We start from the raw sequence: 18039 nt of genomic DNA on the forward strand, positions 1-18039 counted from the left end.
TCACCCTGCCTCCTGTTCCCGCCGATTGGCTGGATTAGGCTTACATAGTGACTTGGGGGTTGAGAAACATGTTTGTTAGTGGCTGTTCTTTTTGATTGGCTAATAGTAAGAAACATATGGTGCCCTCTCCCTCTTTCATGTTGGTTTGATGATAAACGCAGTGATCAAGTCAATTCAGCAGATAGACGATAGGTGGATGGATGGAAACCCAGAAAATGCAAGGGTGCAAGAAGAGAAATACCTAAGTGCGGGATCACTCCAAATTGGGAACTCACCAATTTTGTGGTACTTTATGTCATAACCTAGGTACCCAGGTACTTCTTAGGTACCTAGCCAGGTACATAGTAGTGCATCACTAAGTTGCTCAATCTTTTCATCCTTACCTAATCTTATGACCTGACTTGGCGATCTGCTGGCGATCTGCAGCCTGCAGCTGTTAAAATCAAATCCTCTTTAACCAAACTAAAAACAGCCCGTCGCGTCCGCGTCTCTTTAGGCGCGTTCCTCATATGCCCCAAGAAAGGAAATACAGATAAATAAAGTAAAAAAGAAGAACGAAAGGGATTCTGTTATTGCTTATCTAAACTTTACCTTCCCGATGAGCAAGTATCTCCGACCATGCCGGGCACCGGGGGCGATGATTTATTCAAATCCCTGAATCAAGCGCAGTCTCGTGCTGTCAGCTCCCGTGCCCCTACCGTCGCTATCTTGGCTGGTCCGGGTAGTGGTAAGACTCATACTCTCACCTCTCGTGTCGTTTGGCTCATCGACCATGTTGGAATCCGGCCGTGCGATGTCATCGTTGCAACCTTCACCGTCAAGGCATCCAACGAGATGAGAATCCGTATCGGCCAGGCGCTAGGAAATGGTCGCGAAAAGAAGATCGTGCTGGGCACTTTTCATAGCATTGCCCGTAAATATCTGGCTACCTATGGCCAACGTATTGGGCTGGACCCCAAGTTCGGCATCGCAGATGACTCTGACTCGAGGGCTATTATCAAGCGCGTCTGCAAAAGATTGGATGCTCCGATAGACCCTGCTATGGCTCGTGGTTGGATCAGCAAGCGCAAGGCCAAGGGGACTTCCGACGAACCAGCTAGCAAGGCTAAAAAACGGGATGGCATTGAATCCAAGGCCTTGGAGCAATGTTATCAAGAATACCAGGCTTATCTCGAGCGATCTAACTTGCTTGATTATGATGATCTTCTTACCCGTTGCGTTGAGCTCCTTCAAAAATGCCCCGATTGCGTTCGGAATATCGAGACGGTCCTGATCGACGAATATCAAGATACAAACGGAGTGCAGTATGAATTAATGAAACTTTTCGCTCAGAAGAATAGACGTATAACGATAGTGGGTGACCCGGATCAAAGTATCTATGGTTGGCGGTCGGCAGAAATAAGGAATTTCCATCGCCTGCTTGCTGACTTTCCCGGTACCGACGAGATATCTCTCGAAGAAAACTATAGGTCGTCAAGTTCCATTCTCGACGTATCCCTGAGAGTCATTCAGCAAGATGATGAAAGATATAAGAAAGCTCTCTTACCAATCCATGCTAAAGGTACACGGCCAGTCCTTCGTATGCTAAAAAGCTCTACGACGGAGGCGGATTGGATCGTCTCGGAGATCAAGCGCATCAAATTAATGTCTGGACATATGATTAACTCTAATGACATCGCGATTTTGCTTCGATCTGCCTCATTATCCAGGCACATTGAATCTGCTCTGGGTAGAGAAGGTATCGCTTACCGAATGGTCGGTACGTAAACATAACATATACTCATTTGCCTTCTCTTTCATGCTGATACTAGATTCTTAGGTGGTTTCAAATTCTACGAGCGGGCTGAGATTAAGACCATATTAGATTACTTGCGAGTAATATATCAGCCCGATAATAACGACGCTCTTGCACGTATCATGAACGTTCCAAAGCGTGGTATCGGTGATGTAACAGCTAGGTCGCTGCTGGAAGAAGCTGAACGCAACTCTATAAGCCTATGGGAGCTGCTGAGGAAACACTGTCGAGGTGAGCGAACAGCAAAGACAACCATTAGGAAGCAGGCAGAGCAGAAGATTGGCGGTAGCCTTATTAAGTTAATCACCAACCTGCAAAATCAGTTGCGACCGAGTGACGGGACTCCGGTAAATTTGATTGAGATCATCAATCAGCTACTTAAAGACCTGCAATTTGAGAAGCACCTTGAGGAGACTCATGGACCCGAGTATGAGCTGCGATGGGCGAACGTTCAAGAATTTGTGAGCCTTGTCACGGAATTCGTACATCAGGATAAGCCGGAAGAAGAGATGCTGCCAGTTCTTGAAGATACTCAACAGATGTCAGACGATAACGTACTAGCACGATTCTTGGCTAATGTTACGCTAGCCTCCGACAAGCAGACTGATGATAAGGACAAGGATGGGAAGCCTCAAGTCACAGTTTCCACAATACATGCTGCGAAGGGCCTAGAATGGCCTGTCGTCTTCATCCCAGCAGTCTATAAAGGATCTATACCGCATATGAGATCCGACGACGACAAGGAAGAGCGACGCCTTCTCTATGTAGCAATGACTCGAGCCCAGGCCTTACTATATCTTAGCTGTCCCTTATATTCATCCGGCGGTAGCAAAGAAGCTCTTCAAGCTTCTCCTTTCATTGAAAATCTCCCATCTTCAACCTTCCTCAAGAAAGGGCCATCTCTCGACCGTCCAGTTATGTCAGAAATTGCCAGGATATTAGGCAGAAGCCTCCCCTCAGAAACTGACATCTACAAAGGCGTACCGATGATGGCAGCTGTAGAAGACAATCTCTTCCCAGTTGATCCGAGCCAAGCGCAGGAATCTTCTAGCGTTGTAAAGACTCGCGGATACGCTCAGCGGCCCGAACAGCATAAACGACAGAAAATCAATCATACAAGTGCTCAGGTTGCTGAGGAATCGGTCGATGGCTGGGCTGCTCCGTACGAAACGACAATGCAAAAATCTGCTTCATTTACGGTGCCACAGCTGCCTCCCCAAGTGGGTTTCACGACGGCTGGGGCTCATTATGCGAGTGCTGGTGAAATTGAGACGAGTAAAGCTCCTACAAAAGCCCTTCAAGGGTCAGGAACAAAAAGGCCATCAACAAACCGGACTCCTTCTCAAAGAAGTTTAATCGGTTATGGATACGGTGTAACAAATCATGATAAGTCTAAGCAACCTGATGATACTATATCCACAACAATTCCGAAGTCAAACCAACCTGCAAGATATCCCCCTCGCCCCTACCATCTACCCCGAGGCAACGGACAACGTACAGGATCACGGTTAACCGCATCAGCGGAGGGACTTCGTCAGATACAGCAGAATGCTACCACTGAGCCTAATTTAGCAAGTCACAAGTTGGGCTCCGCCAAGTTATCAAGTAGGCCCCCCACGAATAACCAAATAATAAAGGAAGAACCAACGCCAAAACCAAAACAATATGCGTGTTTCTCGAGCTCGCCAGCCAAGCCGCAGCCGGCAGACGAGAAAGAAGAGATTGCAAATGAAAATGAGGGGTCGGTGGAAGAGCAAACACGTCCCGCAAAGAGCTTTCATTCCACGACAGTGAACTATGGGCTAAACGTTGGTTGGAGAGGCAGTGGTATTCAGAAACCAGCACCTCTTGGACGAAACGGTATTACTCCGATGGATCGTTTGAAGAAGCCCTTCAAGTTAACTGTCAAGCGGCCTAATGTAAAGTAGAAATATCACGTAAGTAACTAATATAGCAACAAGGAAATGTTTCGTTGTATTAGTAAACCCAGGTGACAAGGTATCGCAACGAGGAGCTCCTATCTAATAGAGGTGTCTAAACATCAAGCTGTATCTACCACGTATGTAAACCTAGTTCTGTTATATGATAAGATTCTATGCCAGTACAAATACGCTGCCTGACTCCGTAACTTCCGAGTATACTAATTTCATCTCTTTAGGCGTACCCATCTATCATCGGCAACAATCCATCGCGCGGGTCTCTCCTCATGACCGACTAAACACCTTCGTACCGAACTTCCACACCTCGTCGACAATGAGGTCAGTACGGTTCTCGGACCGCTTCTCGGACAAAACTACCAAGTCCGCATCCGCGCCGTCGTCAAGACACCCCTTGATGCCCTGCAAGCCTAACATGGCGGCGGGCGTCGACGTGACTGCTTTCAGGGCTTGTGGTATGGTTGCGCCGGACCAGCTAAGGAAATTAGAAACGCATTCGATCAATGTTATAGAGCTAGTAAATTAGTTAGCCATGTCCCCGCTCGCCTGGTATATCAGAGGTTGATCCCTACCTTCCGGCAATTCTATCGGTCCCCTCCAGTATCAATTTATTGCCCTTCTTTACGATATGGCTTGCTCTTTCACCATTAGTCCACTGGTAAGCGCCATCCGGTAAGCCAACTAAATGCATAGAGTCAGTGACGAGGATGAACCCGTCAGGATGAGCATTGAAGGCAATCTTGATTGTTGTGGGATGTAAGTGCTCTCCGTCCGCAATGATACCAAAATAGGGGCGAGGTAAGCTTTCTGCCAAACCTAGAACGCCAAAGATACCGGGATTTCGGTGGTGCAAGGGCCGCATAGCGTTGAAAAGATGGGTGATCATTGTTGCGCCGGCAGCGACAGCTGCGGACGCTTGTTCGTATGTAGCTTCCGAGTGCCCGATCGAGTAGATGATACCACGTTTAGTGAGCTCGGGAATGAGTTTCGTCATCTGTCCCCGCTCTGGTGCAGCAGTAATCATCTTTATCGGCGTAGGACGGTACAAATCTTCGGGGTCGAGGTTTTCTGCTCCATAACAGTCTTCTAGATCCGCAAATGTCTCAGCTTCCCGTATCACGTCTACATTATGGACTCCGTTTTTAGTTGGACTTAAGAACGGGCCCTCACAATGCGCGCCAAGGGATTCTGCTCCGTCCTCGGCGATCTGACGATATCCTGATGGACCAAGGTACGGTAGGACTCGCTGGTAGAGTTCGCTCCGTTGACTTGTGATGGTAGGAACATAGGATGTAACCCCCGTTTTGACCATCTGCTTGTTCAACTCCTTGACCTTTTTGGCGTATACAGCAGGCTCGAGAAGGGTTGAGAAGTTGAAACCGAAGGCCCCGTTGAGCTGGCACTCGATGATACCTGGAGATAAGATACGACCACCGAGGTCAATGACCTCATCTGGGAGGATGAAATCATCATAGAACGCAGCTTGGCTTCGGATAATCTTCCTGGTAACGGAATTGACCCATAGATCTTCTTCTAGCAGCTTGTCTCCTTTCAAGATGCGGCAGTTGGTAAATTTGGTGATGCCATTTCGACCATCCCTTGGTGTCGATTTGGGGGATGAAGGTAGAGAGTGAGGCATGATGAATATAGAGAGGAAAGTGACGAGATCGTATATATACCGGCGATATAAGCTTGTATTTTTTTATGTCTTGTCGAGTAGTAGGACTATTGCCCCTCGAGCTAGTATTATGGTATCCATGAAGGAGACATGCCAGAATATAGGAAATAGCTCATACATATGTATTCTATTTACATGTGCCCCGCCCCTTGCTTTCACTTACACAGTTTGATACCTAGTACATTAAGCAGTGACCAGTGGGGTTGGTCAGACGTCAGTCTTGCGATTGTAACAGTCAAACCCAGTTTTGTGAATGGACTGGTGCCGATTTGCAGGCCAATAGTAGAAACATGTGACTATAGAGACTGGTCAGTAATCTCTAAGCGCTTCTAGACCGATGGGTTGGTTACTAAGAGGGTATGGCGACCTAGCTGACGAGAGACTCGTTGTGCGAGGTGGGAGATGCGATATTGCTCGATACACTATTACCGTTCGTGGGTGCCATCGTTTATCGTCGGATCCTACGATTGGTTGAAGTCGTCTACAACTGTTACAGTAGGTTAATCTCTTTGTGACCATCCAATGCAATGAGGCAATAGACAGGTAATTAAAAAAAAAATTGGATCGTGAATATTCCTACACAGTATTCCCGTCCAGTGCGTTATACTTAGTGTAAAGTAACGTTGCGAAGTTGGTGTTGGAAGGCTGGAAGGTTGGAAGGTTAAGGTAATATTCTGGAAACCGAGGCCCCGATAAAATCAAAATCACCGATGAACGAATTATGTATCTCTAGATTACCTTAGGAGGTACCTAAGGTAGGTGGAAATGGAAAACGGCAACTAAAAGTCAAAGCGGAATAGCGCGGCTTTCCCCAAAATTATACCTTAGGTACACTTAGGTACAGTTCGCCCCCTACAACTCACCCCCACCCAGATTTATGTAGGTATTGTATGTACAATACAATAGGCAGGTACACGAATCCGTACAATACAATGCAATAGGTTTATTTGGCGTGTCAGGTACCTAATAATAAGTTGATTTTCTCAACTCTGTAAGCTGTCAGCCATACACGACATGCTCACTCTGCATAGCCGGCCGTACTCCAAATTTCACCAGCTTCACACTAACTCTTCTTGTAGCTCTTAGTTCCCTCTCCCTCCCTGTTTATTATTTTTTTTCCATGCTTACATAGTACGTCTTTCGGCCCATGATACCTCTGGCTAGTATATAGATAGCATCAAGTTGTAACAATACGACCTCAAACCTCAAAATGACTAAGTCGGGAAGCGAACTCGACCCACTATGGCAGAACCTCGATTGGTACGGTATACGCCCTCTTCGTCAAGAGCCTCATGGCTAAGCTCCGGCTGCATGGTTAGAGCACGTCGCTAATTCTTTCCTATAGGGCCATTGGTCAGATGTTGATTATGGGATGGGATGGTACAGAAGTAACGCCTCAAATCAGAGACCTCATCGAAAATCACCATTTAGGTTCTATCATATTGACGCCTAAAAATCTCCAATGTATTTGCATCTCCGAAAGCCTTATTTATGCAAAGAGAATACTGATTATATGCTGTACAGCTGCAGAGCAGACTGCTTCTCTGGTCAAGGAGCTTCAGACAATAGCACACCAAGCGGGACACCCCCAACCTCTATTGATTGCTGTTGATCAAGAGAATGGAGGTGTCAACAGTCTATTTGATGAAGATTATATCTGCCAATTTCCTAGTGCGATGGGCATCGCTGCTACGGGAAGCACGGAGCTGGCCTATAGCGTAGCAAAAGCTACGGCTACGGAACTTTCTGCCGTCGGAGTCAATCTCATTCTCGGTCCCGTTTTAGATGTCTTGACTAACGCTCAACATCAACCTCTTAGCGTCCGAGCTGCTGGAGATGATCCCCAAGAAGCATCCCAGTTTGGTATTGCTGCCATTAACGGGTTCAAGGACGCCGGAGTAGCAACTTGCGGGAAACATTTTCCCTCCTACGGAAATATTAATTTCCTTGGCTCTAGCTTAGATATGCCTATTATCACTCAGACTTTGGAAGAACTTAGTCTCAGTGCTCTTGTACCGTTCCGGAATGCTATTAGTGCTGGACGTTTAGACGCTATGTTTGTCGGTGGATGCGGGATTCAGAACGCCGGAATGAACGTTACGCATGCTTGTCTATCGGATCAGGTTGTGGACGACCTCCTGAGAAACGAGTTGGGTTTCAAAGGTGTCGCCATCTCTGAATGCCTCGAAATGCAGTCACTTATACAGGAGTATGGCATAAAAGGGGGCACTGTAATGGCCGTCGAAGCGGGTAATGATCTGGTGCTTCTCTGTAGAGCACATGACGTACAGCTCGAGGCTATTTCGGGGCTAAAGTTGGGTGTTGAGAACGGTATCATATCAAAGGATCGGATCTATACTTCTCTTAAGCGAGTACTGAAGCTGAAGAGCGTGTGCACATCTTGGCAGAAGGCGCTGAATCCCCCGGGGTTATCGCTGCTCTCCAAGATACATCCCACACACCTTGCGCTCTCTCGGAAAACTTACGATCAGTCAATCGCTGTCGTCCGGGATAAGGACAATCTACTTCCCCTCTCAGAAAGCTTACACCAGCAGGAAGAGCTTTTACTACTAACGCCGCTAGTCAAACCACCGCCAGCTTCGGCAGCTACTAAGAGCATGTTAGAAATGGGTAACAAAGCCACCCCCATGAACCACGGGCGGATTCACCAAGAACGTGGGGCAATCATGAGTGGAGAAGGTATCTTTCAAGAACTGGGCAGATCATTAGCTCGAATACGCAATGGTAAACTTCTTCACACATCGTATACAGCAAATGGACTTAGGCCATGTTAGAAGAACCTTCACCTCGATCTAAGAGCTAAGCTAACAAATCATAGTACACGAGAACCTGATAAACAGAGCGTCAGCAATTATTATAGTTACGGCTGAGGCTAACCGGAATAGGTACCAAACAGGGTTCACGAAGCACGTAGCGATGATGTGTCATATGCTTCGTGGAACCGGCCAAAAGAAGTCGCTCATAGTGGTTGCAGTTACTTCTCCCTACGACTTCGCGATGGACAAATCGATCGGGACGTACGTCTGCACCTTCGATTTTACGGAGACAGCTATGGCTTCTCTCGTTCGTGTTCTATGTGGGGAGATAATCCCTCAGGGTTCGATACCGGGAACTATGAGGAAGAGCAAAAAGGTCTCTAAAAAAAGACAACAATGGCTGGTTGAGAACTATGATCGCGAGCGGGACGCTTCTGCCCTGGAGGAGCTGTTAAAAACTATGGCTCGCTCGAGCACCCCTAGCCTCCCATATCTCACGGCAGGAGCCAATTCATTCGAATTATCCAATTCGCACGTTGAGGAAGCACATTTTGTCGTTCGGAATAGCAGCACAAAGACATTATACGGATTTGTGGCTACATACTTCGTGAAAGGAGTTGGTGCCATTGGCGCTCTGTTTGTCGATCCGGCGAAACGGAATGTATCGATTGGCAGGTCACTACACCGTCGTGCCATGCGATCATTGCTCCAAAGGCCAGGCATTAGGACAGTCCAGCTTGGGCTTACATTCCCCGGGGTGTTTCCAGGCGTACCTGTAGGTGAAAGCGGGAGTAACAAGAGCTGGTTTGACAACGTTGGGTGGGATACACAGTTTCCGAAACGACTAACGAACATGGTCATCGAAGATTTGGGTGCTTGGACGGCGCCAGAAGGCCTCCTACAGAGCATTCAACGAGCAAGTCTCAGCTTTGATTTAATCCACGGACTTGATAGCGCCGAGTCGGTGTTAAACCACGTTGCGACGCACGCAGGACCCGAGGTCGTGGAGCTTTATCGATTTGCACTACATGAAGCCAACACAAGCGGAGTAGTCCGAGCCAAGAATTCAATGGGTAACTTGTTAGGGACGGTCATCATCTGTACGGCGGGAAGTCGCTTGTCAACATATATCCCCTCGCTTCACTCGACTAGCGGGGAGGATATTGGTGGCATCATTGCTCCAATAGTACCCTCCAGATCCCAGTCGAGATTAATCCTGCAAGGGCTAGTATTCATGGGCGTGAGGCAGAATAAGGCGCACAAGTCTGCAAAGAGCGTCCTCAGTTGGGTAAGCAACGGCAAAGCTTGTATTAGATGTGATTGTGAGAGCTAAGGTGTCTGTCTAGGTACTTGACGAAGCACATGAGCCACTTGCAGCTATGGGCTTTGACGTTCAACAGACATTTGATGAGATTATAAATTCGCCAGAAAACGTAAGTGCCTATTCCACTTCTTCAATCTTGATGTACACTTGCTGATCTAGGGGATTTATTCAACGCAGTGGTCTGATTTAAGTTGAGCAAATGCTTTTTTAGAACTGGTGTGTGGTGTGCAGCTACTGAGTCAAAGTATAAAATGCACGAATGAGAATGAAAAAGAGGTACCTACCTGTAAGTAAGCTGCTAATTGTGGGGGGTCCGAATGTAGTTATTTCGCATTGGCAATAAGAGCTGCGAAACATGCCTTTCTCCTGCGATTTTATATTTTAAAGCGAGTGAGTTAAAGTCGGAGAGCATACGGATTATTCTTTATCAAATTACGAATTGTTTTCTCAAGCTTTTCGGAATCCTTAAACCAAACACATTTGATCGATTTTGAATTTGAGCCCCCGTCCCGGTTGGGGCCGCCCCTGTTTAAAAATAGAAGCGCGACGTAACTATCAAACCTGGATGTATGTCACAAGCATCGCCCTCCGGAGTTCCCCTCTCAATTGAGGGTTGATCTTCCCAACCAATACGTTAATCTTCGTAACGAATCGAAGATGAAGGATAACGAGACTGATAACGAATTCTTTGTACTACAACGCGATCGAGGTCCAATATGTAAAGAACGGACGTACTATGTACATACAAGAAAAAGCACCGAGGCTCTGGGTTGGAGGAGGTAGGTAGGTAGGTAGGTACCGTAACTAACTAACAGATAATGACAGATGACAGATAAAGTCTTTCGGCAATGTGATGATATATCTTCCCAAGAGTCAGGGGGGGTGTGGCCAAGTCTATCACCCCACCTGCCCACCTAGGTCCTCTTTTTAACTCGTTCCAGAAGGTAGAAATCAAGTCTGCAGAATCTACTATGTATGTCCGTGACGCTCCACCTATTCCATTCAAGTATCATTCGGTCTATTACCCCAGAGCTTTGGTCCAGTACTACACCAGGGCACCAGGACACCAGGACACTAGGACATCAAGACGTCAAGATACCAGGTACCAAGCCGCTCTAGGCATCCTGCTTTAGGTACGCTTGTGCTTGTGCTTGTGCTTGTACGGATAGGATAGCCTGCCTTAGAGCAGAGGTCGAACCTGGTTGTGTGAACAGACCAGCCAACCTGCAACGTCTAGGACTCTAGGTTAGATGCGCATATTAGCAAGTACCTAAGGTAGGTATTCTCATTTCTCCACCCCCTTGGCCCTTGACCCTTGACCCTTGACCCTTGACCCTTGGTCTCTTGGCTCAGGAGTAGTAATTGAATGTTTTGCGCCTCCACCTCCGTTACGCTCTCTCCGTCGTAGATCATAGTACTCTAGCGTTTTAGGTTGCTAATAGACTCTCTACTCATCGATATTGTGACCACTCTGCCACTCCACTTGTTCCGCGACGATAAATGACAAACCGCCTCTTGCCTTCCCCCTCTTAACGCCACTGGAGTCGGTAACCAGGTCTACGTCAGCCTCAGCCTCAGCATAAGCACGAGCATAAGCATAAACTCCGACCGCGTAGGGTGTTAGCCCTTAACGATGCGATGGCAACTTTCAACTCCATGCCGGCGCTGCAGTCTGGCACCAGCGCGGGAGACGCCGCCATGGGATTAAATGCTATGTCCGGGTCCGGCCTGGGTATCGAACCATTCGAACCAGATCTCAACTTTGACGAATCAATACTGTAAGTTAACCCCAATGGTGCATCTGACCGCGGCCGTGGTGGCTATAATTATATACGGATGGATGGTGGATATAAGTAGCTCGTGTAAGTAGGAGTACTAAGATCCAAATAGTGAAAACCTCAATGGCAATTTACCTCCATTGCCCTTTACTCCTTCTTACGACTTCGAAACCTTCTCCACCACGTTCGAAGATCCCTTCAACTATTCGAAACCATACGAGGCCGCGCCGCATACCGAGGATTTTCACGATGAGGGTTCCTCCCCGCAGCAACCGGATGGCAAGCTGCTTAGCTTCTCCGCGACGGCCGCGAAAGCCACTCCCTTAGATGATGCGTTAGGCGCGTATTCCGAGGTTTCCATGTCGGCGGAGTTATATGGCATGTTCTTTGTTGCCGAAGATGTATTTGGCGGCGAGTCGGGCGGTCGGCCTCTAGAGCTGACGTGTTATCGGAGGAACTTATGGCAATGTTCGGGACAGATAACCATGCCGCGCCACTGCACGCAGGTTGTGAACGAGCAAGGTCGTGCTATACCTATCACAGAATTCTTTGCTTCTATATCCGCCAAGGAAAGTATCGAGGGCAAGTCGACCGAGATTATTTCTATCCCGTGGAAAAGTAGCAATCCGGCGCTTGGTGAAGGGCAAGAAACCAAAGTGGCCAGCGCTCCGCCGAAAATCGCGCTCGACCTAACCGGTGGCCAGGAGGTGGACGGTCACCGAGTCAGCATACCGGTCTCCTGGAAGCGTTTGCAATTCAAGAGCGCGACGGCAAACAATGGCCGCCGGAAAGGACTGCAGCAACATTACGTGGTGCAGATCAGCTTGCTAGGGAAGATGAAGACAGGTGGTGAGCTTATGAAGATTGCAGAAATTCAAAGCGGTGCGGTTATTGTGCGAGGGCGTAGCCCACGAAATTTTGATAGCAGAAAAGATGTACCTCTCACCGGCGACAAGAAGATGCCCGGCAATGGGGATCGAGTCCGAACGGATAGCGACGCGAGTACAGCATCGAATCTGAAGATAGAGCGGACAGACTCTTCACATGGATTACCCAACTATTCGTCATCACTAGGCAATGCGGCGCCGACATCATCCCGTGGGACCTCTTCCGCGCCAGCTTACGGTGGGCAAGCAAATTCGCAGGCACACCCAGCAAAGAGAATAGCTCTCTCTCCAAATATAAACCGGCCTCCCGTTCCGGCATGGGGTATAGACTCGGGTAAGATGCACGCCCTAGGGAATCATACGAAAAATGGCTCACCGACTCCATCCATACCGATCAATCTATCCCTATCTGAGGATGAACGGAGCCCAAATAATCATTCTACATCGGACCCGCTCACCAGCCCGAAGCTGCACCGTACGTCTACAAGCCATGGCACCGCCGGTAGCCCGATAGAAGAGGAGGAAGAATTATATGAATATTTCCCGCTAAACGTTGACGACTGGTAAATCCTACAACCCACCCCCTCTTTTTGCCTTTCCGTCTTGATAAAATTATACTGATAGTTATACATACAGGAGGCCTGTCGTGGACCCCTTTTACCGGCCTCACGTTGTCCACCACATCGCAGTGCCCCAAGAAATCAAGGCGCAGCAGATGGGGAACAAATTCAAGAGATATTTCTTAGCCGAATAACAAAAAGCATATCTAATCCTCCTTAAGCAGGAACGTACGTGGGTCACAAAAGAAAACGGTCTTTTTTTTTTTTTTTTTCTCTTTCTTTTAAATATGGCGAATGATAGTTTGAAGTAAGCAGCATCATTCTAATCGGGATAACCAAGACGCTTGGACGATTACGGCATGACGCATCTGGGCGTTTTTTGTTTTTTTGAGGTATTATTTGTATTATGAAGATATATTCGTTCTAAAACTGCCACGCTTCTTCAGTATGCGTAGGTATGTATGTAGTTATAGCAGGGACTAGTGGAGTCTTCGTGTTTTTATTGACAACTTTCACTAGACCTTCTAAGGCATATCGGCTGAGTATCTGGATTTAATTTCAAAATTTATCCCTTTATGACATACTTTATCAGATGCTGGCCCTTTCCTTTTCAAGTTTGTGTAGGGGTTTACAAGACATAAGTCTCAACTGCTATAGGCACCATAAGAGCATAGCGTAAAATGAATTAAGCCTTGACAAACCTCGACGTTACCTATGCTATCTCAGAAGGATATTGATGCACCTAGCTCATACACCATACTATTTTAGAGGCGGTTTGATATCTATTCATTATGCTATGTAGCCTTAGACGCCATCTAGTATACCCGCTTCAAAAGCTCCTTACCTCTTATTTGCTCGCTCGCTAACAGACCCAAACACCACATGTCCGCCCCTCCTTATTTATGGCTAGATATATCCAAGCATCATGTACTTCCCCCTTCTCGTCTCTTCCCCGGGCAGAATGCGTTAACAGGTATGTTCTCCGAAAACAATACACGAAAAAAAACATAAGATGCAATATTCATAATATATATTCCAACAGTTCGACATCACCACTAGGGCTTTCCTACTACGCTTCGGCAGCAGTAGCACAAGCGAGCGCGACCGCAGCGCCAATAAGCGAACTTTCAACTGTTGGGACTAGGTCTATTGACCCCACGTGTTCACTGTGTGAGACAAGATCGTCGATGTACTGCTGGCATGTGGCACGGTACTGTGGGTAGTGCTCGATGACGGAGCCGTTGAAAGCAACTTTGGTGCTGACTTCGGCTTCTTTGATCTCCTCGTCGACTGAAGGCGACGGCAGGGCCACGGCGCTGTCGTTCGAGGGTGTGGCTTTTAGAGATTGTGCGGCGAGTTCGGCCTCAGTCTCGTGTCGTAACTCCCAGAGCGAAAACACGGACGCGGCCAGGAGAGCGGCGGAGCGGCGTGATATATATGTTGCGAGGGTACGGATGGCGGCTATGTCGGATAGAGTAGGCGGTACGGCAGAAGGGTGGTGTGTTATGAATTGTGATGTGGCTTTTTCGAGACCAGGAGACGTATCGCTGGGTATCTGCGTTAGTTTGGGTTTTTCATGTTGAACAACGTGCGGCACATGGGACTTACTCCTCCATGCTTGATAATAATTCTGTGCCTAGGGAGTACGGCTTCTCCAAGGATGGTGGTAACTGACCGCCTAGCAGCCCGGCCGTTTCAACAGCCTCGACTATAGCGAGCCGGCAAATCTCTCCAAGGTAGTACCCGCTGAGTAGATGCTCGAGTGGTTGGAACTCGGGCCGCGGGTGAGCAGCGCTCAGGAGTTCATCCCACCGTGTTAAGGGTAAGATATCCTTCCCGAACATTCCCAGTTCCGTGTTCACGATAACGTGGCTTGCCGACTCGAACCAACTGTCTGGGCGCTTGCCGTATTTGGAACGGCTAAACGCTGACACTGGTAGATGGACTGCAATGTTAGTGCCGGTGCCTAGGATTAGACCGAACCGCGTTGAGGCATGGACGTATGCTTGAGACAACAATGTTGCCGTGCTGTCATTTACGATCGCTTCGAGCTGAATGTTAAGGCCTTGCTTCCTGCAGGCGAACTTGATGACCTCGCCCAGTTCCTGGCCGAGCAAACCACTAGTAGCTAGGAAACCTTTACCCATGCCAAGCAGAAGGCCGCCACCCATGGATACTTGTCTTATTGGAGACATGTTAGCACTGGTCAGTCTATGTCTAGGCTCGGGGAGGCGATACTTACTCCACGGGGAAACTCCAGGCAAGACCCATTGGTATTACCTCTTGATCATGTGAGATATCTTTTCGGATGACCTCGTGGATCCGAGCCGCCATCCAGTCGAAAAAACTCATTCCTTCGAGCTTCTTGACTTCCGGCGTGATCTTGAAGCTAACCATTCGAACAATCTCGCTCTCCTTCCCAGGTGTTCCGCGGCCCCTTAGTTCCACCAGTGCAACTCTCAATGTTGATCCCCCAACATCGAGAGCTAGATATTGACCGCACTCTTTGCCAGTGGGGAGCAGGTGGTTGAAGGACGGAAGCATGCATTCTGCATGGGTGTGCAGCCGTTCCCGAAACTGACGCTTAAGATCTAATGAATATTTCCTCAGCCCGTCTCTACCAATAGGACCTAGAAAGAGCTTTTCCGCTTCCTCCAAGAATTGCTCAAGCGTCCTCGACGGGCATATCTCTCCGTCGACTCGGTGACCTTTCAAGGTCCGAGGACTAATCCAAAACGCGAAGAGGACCTGTAGGAAGGATCTCCCCTTGAGGACGGCTAATAGCGATTTTTTCAACGTAGCCATTGCAGAAGTGAGTGGCTGCATGACAACTGACGGGTGTAGGGGTCTAGTCGGGAATAAATATAAGTAGTCATGAAGGTAACATGAGAGGACTTGATGGAAGAAAACAAAAGAGAAGGGCAGCTGATATCCAAAGACGAGATGTCGGTCTCGTCTTCAAGCAGCATTCGTCATGTTCCAGTAGAAACAGGCAATTAGAAACAATAGAGAAATGTTTCCTTAGGGCCGTGTCAGGGCTCGTATAGGCGGGGAAAAGCTAAAGCGGCAGAAATGAAACCTGCCGGACAAATTCGAAGTTAACGAGGTGGCCCGTTGGTTGGATCTAAGTGATGTACGATCCCAGGGAAAAGTGAAGAATAAAGAGCCAAGACACCGGGTTTGAGAGTACGAGGGTGGTTCTGGTAGGACCCAATGGGTTACAGCACGAACGAACGGGTACAATAGTAGCGAATGGCAGCTTAAAAAAAAAAGAGGGAAAAAATAAATAAATAAAAAAAGAACGAAACCTTAAGAGAGACTGATACGAGGAAACGATGGTTGCGCTCGAGAGCGGAAGTATGTGGTATGTCGAGATAGACACCTGAAGTGAGCTAAGAGGCCTCAACCTTAAAACACACACACATATATACACCCCTGACTGAACGTAGCTATGTATGCTTGTAAAGAAAGGCCCAGGGTCCTGCTACCACCCAACACAAAAAAGAAAAAAACGATACACCACGAACATAAACATGGGCAATTGCTAGGATAGCCAGGGACGATAATAACAGTTAGACGCCCCGGCGATATGGGATAGGGCGGGACGGGATGTCAGGAAAGTGGACCGCAGATAGATCCAGCGCCACCGTGTCCTGGACTGGGCAGGTGACTTTTAAGATGCTGGTGATAATTGATGATCTTGGGTGATATTGCCGGTTACTTCTGCTTGCCTGGCTCGGTGGTACTTCCGTGATGTAGCAGTGTAGCAGCTATGATACTAAGTCGAGGCAACGAGCGCGCACATACATACTACATACATACCTCAAATAGAAATGTCTTTTTTTTTCCTTCTTTTTTCGTTTGATAGGTAACAACGAACAAACGAGCTTCAGCGCAAAATGGAATAGGTCCAGGGTCCAGGCTCGAATAGCGCAACCAATGGACTGGCAAGATCAGGAAGGACAGGGAGGAGACGATACAGAGGAAGAGGAGGAGGAACCATAACGGTACACATTTGTCTCACCTTGGTTGTGGTTGCTGTTGCTGTTGCGCATATCTGCCATTCTGGGTCAATGTTTCTAGATGTAACGTTGTAAGCTCTAGATTTTCGTCGTGAACTTTCCTAACCTTCCAGGTCCAAGTTCCCAATTAGTGAGTTTACTGATCCATATTTCAAGGAGCAAGGATCGCCTTCCATGCACGAGCCACATGGCGCTTGCATGATACCGAGCCGTTCTTAGCAGAGACGGCCTTACATAGGTAGTAAGTAAGTAACAAGCAAAGAAGGGCACTTCGATATAGGTTAGGTAGGAGGTATGTATCGTAGTCAGGTAGTGAGTGTATAAGCCATACCCGCCCAATGGTCTATCCTTTACAGTGGTCTGTCTGGTTTTGTCTCCTGAATTCATCTATTTTTCTTATTTTTCTCTTCTTTTTTTAATTTATTTATTTTAACTTAGCCGGGATTCCCTAGGAAACAGATTAATTTATGGTTTCGGTAGTGCTCTGCTTGGCCAGGCTAGATATTTTGGTTTTTTTCCTGATTCAGCTCTGCGGCTCCCATAGAGAAGAAGTATTAGAAAATGCAGAGAAATCTAATGTCATACATACATACCCGTCCAAACTCGATGCCGTTGGATCAAGTTTTAAAAAGAGCGAATAGAGACGAGTCCCTGGCTTAGCTTCGCTTTCACTTTGTGGCCCCCACTACCCGGCCCGGGAGGATGATGTCTTTGGTATTGTACCTCTTCGGCTTACTAGCATTATCATGCTTTCTTACAATCCCCCTCCCCCCTTTTACGATCGCCTTTGCGAAGCCGGGATCTCCGCGATGAGGAGTAGGCCATCATATATGGTTGGTCAGGGCTCACGATTCACAGTGTCCGAAGCAACCAACCAGATTGTTCGTAGCACCACATGACCTAAAACAGTTGATGGACAGGTTACTACTATGTATGTACTACAACGTTCAACGAGCCTCCCTAGTCGCAATTACAACTCGCTATCGTCACGGTGGAGAACAAGGCCAACCCGGGCCAACGTTCCATCATCGACCGTAGGGTCCGATGCTATCCCTTTAAGGCCTTTCCTATCGTAGGCCTTTCCCACCCACACTATGAGCCTGTTGCTCATAATGAATGTAAAACCTTGTGCTAATCAACGACTTTTGTCGTGTTCTCTTTCCTATTTCTCTCTAAAGGTTTGCAAGAATTACGACTACGTCCCTACTACTCCGCTACTAGAGGGTAGATCGATCTTTTACATCTTGATTGTTTATCTATACTTTTATCTACAGTTCATCT

The 18039-nt window shown here is 47.7% G+C and overlaps 4 protein-coding genes across 4 annotated transcripts; 2 read left to right on the forward strand and 2 right to left on the reverse strand.

The window, feature by feature from the left end:
* The first annotated feature begins 185 nt into the window (after positions 1-185).
* Positions 186-3836, forward strand: F4812DRAFT_4669 (P-loop containing nucleoside triphosphate hydrolase protein). The gene is made up of 2 exons (XM_047938581.1): positions 186-1759; positions 1820-3836. Exons 1-2 carry the CDS (start codon positions 619-621, stop codon positions 3721-3723), a joined length of 3045 nt encoding a protein of 1014 aa, XP_047794561.1. The 5' UTR covers positions 186-618; the 3' UTR covers positions 3724-3836.
* A 25-nt stretch (positions 3837-3861) lies between these two features.
* F4812DRAFT_4776 (carbohydrate esterase family 9 protein) lies at positions 3862-5494 on the reverse strand. The gene is made up of 2 exons (XM_047939125.1): positions 4305-5494; positions 3862-4246 (listed from the first exon to the last, which is right to left on the reverse strand). The coding sequence occupies exons 1-2, from the start codon at positions 5369-5371 to the stop codon at positions 4000-4002; spliced, it is 1314 nt and encodes a 437-aa protein (XP_047794562.1). The 5' UTR covers positions 5372-5494; the 3' UTR covers positions 3862-3999.
* A 774-nt stretch (positions 5495-6268) lies between these two features.
* F4812DRAFT_408011 (glycoside hydrolase family 3 protein) lies at positions 6269-10320 on the forward strand. The gene is made up of 6 exons (XM_047932336.1): positions 6269-6670; positions 6756-6874; positions 6935-8200; positions 8250-9475; positions 9534-9620; positions 9689-10320. Exons 1-6 carry the CDS (start codon positions 6621-6623, stop codon positions 9704-9706), a joined length of 2766 nt encoding a protein of 921 aa, XP_047794563.1. The 5' UTR covers positions 6269-6620; the 3' UTR covers positions 9707-10320.
* A 2927-nt stretch (positions 10321-13247) lies between these two features.
* On the reverse strand, positions 13248-16173 carry F4812DRAFT_4858 (hexokinase). Its single transcript, XM_047939131.1, has 3 exons — positions 14979-16173; positions 14345-14917; positions 13248-14283 (listed from the first exon to the last, which is right to left on the reverse strand). Exons 1-3 carry the CDS (start codon positions 15560-15562, stop codon positions 13806-13808), a joined length of 1635 nt encoding a protein of 544 aa, XP_047794564.1. The 5' UTR covers positions 15563-16173; the 3' UTR covers positions 13248-13805.
* Between the last annotated feature and the right edge of the window lie 1866 nt (positions 16174-18039).

This window comes from Daldinia caldariorum, assembly GCF_022478825.1.
Source record: "Daldinia caldariorum strain CBS 122874 unplaced genomic scaffold F4812scaffold_1, whole genome shotgun sequence".
Taxonomy (NCBI): Eukaryota; Fungi; Ascomycota; class Sordariomycetes; order Xylariales; family Hypoxylaceae; genus Daldinia; species Daldinia caldariorum.

Bases quoted from the DNA above. Each gene is read 5' to 3' on its own strand.
- F4812DRAFT_408011 (XM_047932336.1), top strand. From the start codon at position 6,621: ATGACTAAGTCGGGAAGCGAACTCGACCCACTATGGCAGAACCTCGAT. The intron at 6,671-6,755 runs GTACGGTATACG...TCTTTCCTATAG, and splicing joins CTATGGCAGAACCTCGATTG to GGCCATTGGTCAGATGTTGA. The intron at 9,476-9,533 runs GTAAGCAACGGC...GTGTCTGTCTAG, and splicing joins CAAAGAGCGTCCTCAGTTGG to GTACTTGACGAAGCACATGA.
- F4812DRAFT_4776 (XM_047939125.1), bottom strand. From the start codon at position 5,371: ATGCCTCACTCTCTACCTTCATCCCCCAAATCGACACCAAGGGATGGT. The intron at 4,247-4,304 runs GTAGGGATCAAC...CTAATTTACTAG, and splicing joins ACCGATAGAATTGCCGGAAG to CTCTATAACATTGATCGAAT.
- F4812DRAFT_4669 (XM_047938581.1), top strand. From the start codon at position 619: ATGCCGGGCACCGGGGGCGATGATTTATTCAAATCCCTGAATCAAGCG. The intron at 1,760-1,819 runs GTACGTAAACAT...CTAGATTCTTAG, and splicing joins TATCGCTTACCGAATGGTCG to GTGGTTTCAAATTCTACGAG.
- F4812DRAFT_4858 (XM_047939131.1), bottom strand. From the start codon at position 15,562: ATGCAGCCACTCACTTCTGCAATGGCTACGTTGAAAAAATCGCTATTA. The intron at 14,918-14,978 runs GTAAGTATCGCC...GTCTCCAATAAG, and splicing joins GCCTGGAGTTTCCCCGTGGA to ACAAGTATCCATGGGTGGCG. The intron at 14,284-14,344 runs GTAAGTCCCATG...GCAGATACCCAG, and splicing joins TTATTATCAAGCATGGAGGA to CGATACGTCTCCTGGTCTCG.